The sequence below is a fragment of the Aulonocara sp. 'chitande type north' Nkhata Bay genome, linkage group LG12 (genome assembly GCF_057382095.1).
Source record: "Aulonocara sp. 'chitande type north' Nkhata Bay isolate Kocher_YH1m ecotype deep benthic linkage group LG12, A_spYH_male_GT1.1, whole genome shotgun sequence".
NCBI classification, from domain to species: Eukaryota; Metazoa; Chordata; class Actinopteri; order Cichliformes; family Cichlidae; genus Aulonocara; species Aulonocara sp. 'chitande type north' Nkhata Bay.
In genome coordinates this window covers 5,617,369-5,625,947 of record NC_141355.1, presented here as the reverse complement: position 1 = coordinate 5,625,947, position 8,579 = coordinate 5,617,369, and the positions used below count along the sequence as shown (strand labels likewise).

The 8,579-nt window shown below is 43.6% G+C and overlaps 1 protein-coding gene and 1 long non-coding RNA gene across 2 annotated transcripts; one reads left to right on the top strand and one right to left on the bottom strand.

The window, feature by feature from the left end:
* Window positions 1–259: 259 nt before the first annotated feature.
* LOC147316780 (fatty acid synthase-like) lies at window positions 260–1,791 on the top strand. The gene is made up of 4 exons (XM_086313053.1): window positions 260–605; window positions 736–834; window positions 1,275–1,526; window positions 1,654–1,791. The coding sequence occupies exons 1-4, from the start codon at window positions 516–518 to the stop codon at window positions 1,789–1,791; spliced, it is 579 nt and encodes a 192-aa protein (XP_086169179.1). The 5' UTR covers window positions 260–515.
* Window positions 1,792–3,934: 2,143 nt separating this feature from the next.
* On the bottom strand, window positions 3,935–6,117 carry LOC147316779 (uncharacterized). Its single transcript, XR_015131733.1, has 2 exons — window positions 5,625–6,117; window positions 3,935–4,260 (listed from the first exon to the last, which is right to left on the bottom strand). It is a non-coding gene; the product is annotated as an uncharacterized LOC147316779 (long non-coding RNA).
* Window positions 6,118–8,579: the final 2,462 nt, after the last annotated feature.

Genomic DNA, 8,579 nt, shown 5'->3' with positions numbered 1-8,579 from the left:
ACAGTCACAGAGAAAAACTTTAAAACACAAAATCAACACTTTGAACCATCGTGGAAACTATGTGTCCTTACTTGTCATCAAATGATGAGTGTGCGTCCTCACCAGGTGTCACAATCATGTGTATCAAAACGTGTGTAACTGTTAAACAGCAAAATGTGTTAAAGCTGAAAGTCTGACTGTTCAAAGGTGAAACTACAAACACTTGTACATATACAGCTCCCTCCATAATGGCCTGAGGAAAACCAAAGACCTGATGTGATTTCATGTTTTCTTTGTTTCACAGTTTAAAAGTTTGTGGTTCTGTTCTCAGACCTTTGTCACTCACATGTTGTGCATCAGCTGTTTATGTCACTGTGCAGCCAAACTAACTCCCCTCATGTGTTTCCTTTGCAGCTGCTCCTCTGGATAGCATTGAGTCCCTGGCTGCCTACTACGTGAGCTGCGTCAGGCAGGTGCAGCCGGACGGCCCGTACAGAGTCGCTGGATATTCTTCTGGTGCCTGTGTAGCATTTGAAATGTGCTCTCAGCTGCAGACCCAGAATCAGCCTGTGGAGTTCCTGTTTCTCTTTGATGGCTCACATTCATATGTGGCAGCGTACACACAGGTCAGAGAAACACTCGCGCATCTTTATTTCATGTATATGCTGTATAGCGTGTGTGATGTTGGTTTTGAAGGATGAGCTCTGGTCACATGATCTGCATGTGAACAGGTTTAACTGTGTTTTTGATTTGCAGAGCTACAGAGCCAAGCTAACACCCGGCAACGAGTCTGAGGCTGAGACTGAAGCCTTGTGTGCCTTCATCCAGCAGTTCACTGGCATTGAATACAACAAGGTATACTGTCTCTGACCCACAGGTTCACACACAAGTATTCCTTTATGTGGCATCAGCGTTAAAGGCCACACAACCTGAGCTTTTGCCTCACGGCGCCTGTAAGGTAAAGATGGTGACTGTAACACAGTCTGGAGCTGCTGTTCCAGCACAGTCTGTGTGTGGTGCAGGTTTGACTCAACAATGATGTGATGTTTGGAGCTGTTATGGAGACTAAAGTAAAACATGCGGTTAAATCAAACCTTCGTACAGTTTCTCACTGAAAGCTGACATTTGTAACTCCTGAATATCAAAACATCTTCATTTTGCATTTTCATATACATAAGATCTGTGATGTTCATTAATTATGTGTCACTTACTTTTCTGAAAACAACAATATCTCCGCGAGCACGCGGTAACGTTTGCTATGAACTTACAGTCGTCTCCATGGTTACATCCTACAGCTTTTGGAGACTCTGCTCCCGCTGTCAGACCTGAATGCACGCGTCAGTGTGGCCGTGGACCTAATCACCTCCGCTCACAAGGACATCGACCGAGACTCACTGCACTTTGCAGCCTCCGCCTTCTACTACAAGCTAAAGGCTGCTGATGCATATGTACCTACTGCAAAATACCACGGCAGCGTGAAGCTGCTGCGCGCCGAAACCAGCAGCGAATATGAGCAAAAGCTGGGAGCTGACTATAAGCTCAGCGAGGTACCGATGCACATTTACATCAGTCTGTAGTACTTATCTTCACTGTGCGTGTGTGCGCTTGTGTGTGTTTCTATAAACTCTGTCTGAGCCTTCCAATGTTCAAACTGTGTACTGCGTCTTTCTTCAGGTCTGTGATGGCGAGGTGTCGGTCCACGTCATCAAGGGAGATCACCACACTTTCCTAGAAGGCGCGGGGGCGGAGTCTATCAAGAACATCATTCATAACTCGCTGGCTGAGCGAGCTGTCAAACCAAGGGAGGGTTAAACATCCACCGTCTCTTCACCCTAATTCCTCAGCTTTCCCCAAACTAGACTGTAAATGTGTCGTTATAGGAAGTGTTTGCACTGCTTATGTTTACACGCTACTGTTATCCTAATATCCCAAATGTTAATGGTTAGTGAACCAGTCGACATCCCATCATCTCACAGCTCCATCGATTCCAACTGCAAGTTTTGTTTTTTGTTGCCATATGTTGTTGTTTGCAGAAGTTCATCCCACAACAAAATAACGTGGTTAAAAAATGAATGTAACAAAGTAACAAACACTGACACATTGATTGAATCCTGAATTACATAACATCACTCAAATTGGTGTTTCTGCTCATGCAGACATCAGTAGACAGGCAAACGCGCTGCGACCAGCCTGATGAGCGACTGTGGAGGGAGGGCTGACCCTGCAGCCGTGTTTCTGCACACTAACTACTCGTAACACAAGTTGGAGGCATTTCTTTATTTTGTGATATTTGTTTACTTTTCAGTCATGTGACCACACAGTCATCAGTTACAGTGGCAACCAGCAAATGTTTACGTTGTCAATAAGTTCACAACAAATTAAGTGTTTCATAAACTGTGTTTTAACAATGACACTCGTGTTACTGTAATTTACAGACCAGTTATTTCACTAATTCAGAAGAAAAACTGCTTCTCTTCATGATGGACTGTGTCAAACACACGCTGTTGTTCTGACAGACGCCTGTGACAGAGGCGTCGCTAAGGACCAAATGTGTCTCTTCAGAGGTTAATCAGAGATGTGAATGATCACTGTAACAGTGAGATCATATTTACTGATGTAACCTCTGAGAAACTGTTTCCTTTTAAAGGCTTTGGTCCAGAGATCTAAAACCTCAGCAAATAATCCAAACCTGAGTACAACAGCTGGCCTGAGACCTGTGATTGGGTCAGTGAAGGAAGCTGCTGATTGGAGATGAATGTGCTGAGGAGTCACAGTACGATGGACGTGACAATAAAGGCCTCTGTGTTTTATTGTAACATTTCTGTTATGTTTTGTAGGACTAATAAGGGCCTCAACAGTCGCTCAGTGTTTTCCTTCATTGTAACGAGCCTGTCCCGTTGGATCTATGATTCCTGTGCTTTTGTTGTCGTTACTATTTCTGATCATTTATCTTGTAAATATAGTTTTTGGGTTTTGTTTTTTAGAGGATGGGTCAGTTTATCAGGGACTGAAACACAAATCCTGTTGGCCCAGAAAATTCTTAGTCGCTGTTGGCGCCACCCGACCGTTTAGTTCAGACCATTAAAGTAACGACTGGTTCTATATGACACTTTTCTACATGCAACAAAGGTGGTGATGGAAGGAGGAGAACAAACTTTTTTGTCTGTATTTAATAGCACAATGAAGACCAGACAGCAAAGCAGGGAGGGAGAAATAAAGGGCCTCAGGTCAGAGTTGAACCCGGCCGCAGCATTTACCCCATGACCAGGTGACGTGGTCACCCGCCCGACCCTTACGCACAGCAGTATTTCACTTCAGCTACCAGGAGTATGTGGGTCGAGCATGCAGACTGAACTTTAGCTGCATGTTAGAAAGCCGAGTTTATGAATGAAGGCTAGAACAAATGTCCCGGCTGAAGGAGGAGGGGCTGCAGAGGTGTATAAACACAGGTGGGCGGGGCAGGGCTAGTGTGCAGGATGACTCAGTGACCTACACTGACCCGTGTTGGTGAACATTTTGTTAAAGTTAAATGTTTTCAAGCTGACAAGTAAATTATCCAGCGAGCTAAGTTGAGCTGACCGACGTGCAGTAAGGTTTTCATGCTCTTCACTAACAGCTGATCGCTGAGAATATATCAACAGTAATAATGTCCTGTAATTCCCACGGCTCTGTATGTCACACCTGCGTATGCTTCCCCATCACATTCATCACCTGTTCCTCTGGTGTCTCTGATTGGAGCACGCAGGTGTGTGGAGCAGAGTGAAATCACACACCTAATGCTGTTTTATTCAACCTGGATCTTGGAAGTTTTGATTAACATCAGTGTCAAACATGAACTAACTCTTTGTCCCCTTCAACATTACATGTTGTTTTTTGAAGTAACAGGTTCAGTGATCTTAAAAGGCTGCGGTAACGTGTCGCTGATAAAACACTGAGTCATTTTCAAATTATTCACTTTAGTTCAATTCAGCTTTATTGTTTTATGTGAAAGTCTCCATCCTGTGTCCTTCACTTATCTTTATCCCAGGTGTGAATTGTTCACAGGACTTAAAAGAAGGACGTGTCTGTGGAAAAGGCTCCGGCCAACCTAAACTCCTCCCTCATCAGGACACAGAAGAGCCGCTGAGGCAGCGCCTTGGAGTACGCTGCTGGTCGCGGCACACAGGTGCGCAACAAGATCTCCCGGCCTGCTGGAGGAGGGAAGTCTGGTACTCTGCTGCTTCCCCCAGTTTGCTTCTTGTCAGATCCCAAGTCCTCATCGACGGGCGCCAGAAGGGCAGCCTAAAAGGGCAAAGGTCAAATGTTAGCAAACAGCAACCGATTCTGAAGAAATGTGCTGTGTGATATTCAGAAGTACTGTAACCCGAGTCTCCCACAGAGACCTGATCCAGACTACAGCTCACAAACACAGCTCCTCTACTAACACCTCACTGCAGCTGCACGCTGCTGATCCTGTCTGTGATTAGAAATGATTTCAATAAAGTAAAACAGAGGCTCGTTTTCTATGAGCGTAAACAGGGATCTCTTTTTCAGTCTCAGTGTAACAAACGTGTTTACTGAATAAGTCTTTCAGTAAAAATGTTTTTGTTAATTCAGTAAAATCTGCAAAGATGACTTGTACTGTTGGCAGCAACAAACAGAGACAACAGAGTGTGGGACAGACAGGAAGTCAGGACACGTCTATGTGCTTCACAGTGGGACTAGAACATGAACATTTCTACACACACCACAGGCAGCAACTGTGCAAACCTCCACGTCACCAAAAACACCCTGCAGGTCCCATCAGAGCAACGGCAGAGAAAACAGATGAAAGGTCTGTTAGAGAGAAAAACGCTTCGCTGCTTTCTTACCCGTATGACACCAAAAGGGTTTTGTTTTTTTAATAATAAAGGCTTCATGTTTTACAGTTAAAGGTAAAGCTCATGCAAACATGCAGGCTTATTTGTCTGATCAATGCAAAAGTTCAAACATGTCTCTTTCAAGCCTCATTATCAGCTGAGATCATAGTAAAGACACAGACAGGATCCTGATCCATCTGTTCTTTATATAATTACTGTTTTTACTGTAATGTAGAATATCATGGACATAATACACAGACTGCAGCCTAAATACTGCTAAAAACAGCTCTTTTTATTTTTAAGGTTTCACGTATTAACCTTTTATTATAAAAGTCACCTGATCCTTAGCAGGTGTGTATACAGAAATACACCAGGTCATTATTTAAGCAAAGCGAAGCCAAACTGCTCCTGTGTGACAGATGAAGTCCACCTTTAAACAGCATTTAGATGCTGCTAATGAAACTCGATTAGTGGCAGCACTGGTCTGTGGGCTGGGGACACTGGTGCCACCAGTACAGCGCGCACTTTTCACAGCGCCACCATGTGGACCAAACTGTATTCTGGGTCAAACCTGATGTTTTATCATTTACACTGAACAAAAATATAAACGCAACACTTTTGCTTTTGCTCCTGTTTTCCATGAGCTGAACTCAGAGATATGAAACATTTTCTACAAACACAAAAGACCCGACACTCGCAAGCAATGTTCCCTCTAAGCTGCGCGCGTACACAATTGCGCACTGCTGGCACGGTCTCTGCACAGAAAATCTGCGTTGCGCGCACAAAAAAAAAAAAAAAAAAATTCACCTGAATTGAAATTAAAATGAAAACTTTAACAATCCTGTTTTGCAGTGTTAGTCAGTGACTGGCTGCTCCCGTATAGGATTAGAACGAGGCCACCTTATCCCGTAGTCCAGCCAATCACGCGATTCACATTCGTATATACGCAGCTAATCAACGTCGCTGTCAGGCTCTGACGCGTCCTTATGCGCCGACACCGGTGTTTTAGCAAAGCGGCTGATGTGGAGTGAAGCCACGTTAATGACAACGTGTACAACCATTGGAGATGTGAGCAGGACCGACGGAACAACTGACGGGAAAAGTGTGGACTTTATACCAGTTTTTAAATTGTGTTGATCGGCCGCGTACAACCAGAGTTATGATAAAAATATCTGCAATGTTTGGTTTTCTTCCTGAATACTGTCGTTGTTTATATTTACTGCGGGAAGAAACGGTGAAAACGCCGTTTTATAAGGAAAACGCTCGAAAGCCTGTGAGCAAAAACAACACCCCACCACCCTTTCCTATTGGTGGAAAAATGTACCATGTAGACCAATCAAAAATTATATGGCAAGGGTTAGAAACGGGAGGAAGTTTTAGGAGTGACGGCGGTGCTTGGAGATGTGAGAGATTTGCGACGTTTAGCGCAAATCTTATGTAGTGAGTGTGTAGTGTAGTCAGCAGTTTTGTTGTGTGTGTCAGAACAATGAGGCGACTGCTGAATGTTACAGGTGTTACAGCAGTGATACATCTGCTGTTGTCCTGCAGGTATCAGGCTGTTGTTCTCCTTCATCTCATAGTGGACACAAATTATTTTTTGGAGTGGCACAAATAATTTGTGTGGCATCAGATTTGATGCAGAACAGCTGATTGTTCTGTAAATAGTTTGAAATGTTTAATTAAAAAACGCCTTGGCTACATTTTTAGGTAAACAGCTGCAAAAAACTTTGTTTGCATAACTCGGTTACTTTTTTGAAGAAGTAACTATATAATTAATTGCCCAACATTGGTCATTATATCCTGTATTTTGCAGACAGAGTTACAGACTCTCTCCCAGACCACAGACTCATAATACAAGTCAGAGCTTTATTAAAAAAAAAAAGAAAGAAAGAAAGTTGTGTTTTCAAAATTAGAGTTATTTTTACTTCCAATAGTGTTAACATACTGCACAGGTCAGGAACAAGATTTTTTGTTACATTTTCATTGTAAGTGGGCTGAAGCAGTTAATTAAAAGTAGTCTAACATGCCACACCTGTGAGGTGTGGCATGTCAAGGTGCTGATTAGACAGCATGAATATTGCACAGGTGTGTCTGAGACTGCCCACAATAAAAGGCCACTCTGAAATATGCCGTACATGTGTAGCACAATGACACATGTCGCAAAACCAGTCAGGATCCGGTTCAGCTCATGGAAACAAAAGTGTTGTGTTTATATTTGTGTTCAGTGTAACAAATACTGAGACGTCTAATAATGTTGTGTGTTGTTCATCTGAGGACGCTGCAGAGAACCAGATTATTTTTATTATCCTGTTTGTCTGTTATGTGAACCTTTAGAGGATGTACCTTATAATGACTGAGTGTGTTTATCGCACTATGTTAAATGTAACTGTGAGCGACACGAGGCTTACTGCTCATGGTTACCTCATCAGTGGTGAAGTCAGCCAGCTTGATGCAAGAAAGAGGAAGAACAAAAGGATGAAAGAGCAACACACAGATGAAAAACAAAAACAGACTTTCTAACCGACAGAGCTGAAATCTGAACATGTCACCAGCTGCAGGAGGCAACGCTCTGAACCACGTCGTTCCTCCTCCAGATGGAGCTTTTACTGCCTATAGTCTCTTGACATACAATGGTTGGATTGTCCTATGATACTGTATCAGCTGAGCCTCAAATTCTTATGATCTCGAGCTTCAGTCTCAGTGAATCCTTAGTTGGCTCAGATGCATCATCTGGTGTTTGAGTGTAACAAGGTGGTTGTAACACAAAAGGTGTGTATGTGTTTGTGTAAACAGGTGAGTGTGGTTTGTAGTGTCCAACTAAAGCAGCGTGTCTAACCAACCACATCTCCAGGGCTGAATCAGGTGACCACGAGCCATCGCTCCACAGCTGCTGAGGGAGCTACAACCCTCATTCAGCCTTTCATAGACATACGGCAATGAACTGTATGAACAATAAACTTTATTCATACACACAAATCCCTTTAGGGTTGTGTCAGCGAGGGCAAACGTGCCACATCAAATACATGGAGCTACAAGCTGTGGTGACCCACTGTCAGTAAGGGAGCTTTATTACACACACACAGCATCAAATCATAACAACAGTTACCTCAAGCTACTTCTATGTTATAAGGCAAAGACCCTGCAGTTACACAGGGAAACATTAGGTGACCGTCTGTGAGCGACAGTGGGAACCAAAGCCTCTAACAAACATCCATCGATAGATGAGGGGCAGACGGGCTGAATGCAGAGAGGTCTACTAACACATGTTGAGTGAAGAAGAAACACCCAGTGCATTATGGGGAACTTAGACCTATAACTTAGACCTGTGTGCGCCTTAGCATATGCTACTTCCGGCGCATAGCGCTTAGTTTCCGGTGTGATATTCGCTCCTTGTTCACGGTCGGGTTTTTCAACCAAATGGACGAATCAAGTGGCAATTTACATTTTTCGAGATGTCGAATGTATCTGTAGATGATGTTGATCGACTTGTCGATATTTCCCCCCCGCGCCTCAGAGCAAACGAGAGAAAGGATTCAGATTTTATACTTCTCAGTATCTGTAAACAGCGCTCCCTCGTTTATGTTATAAATAATTATAAATTTGTTGTGTTTTCTTTAACAATGTCAGAAGGAGAGAGGCACTGAGGCACCGTCTTCCGCCCCCCGATGCTCCTGCTGCGCCTCCTCCTTCTGACAGGAACTGCCTACAGAACAAGCATGAATGATGCCTGAGTGGACACACACAACTCACAAGTTCCTGGCT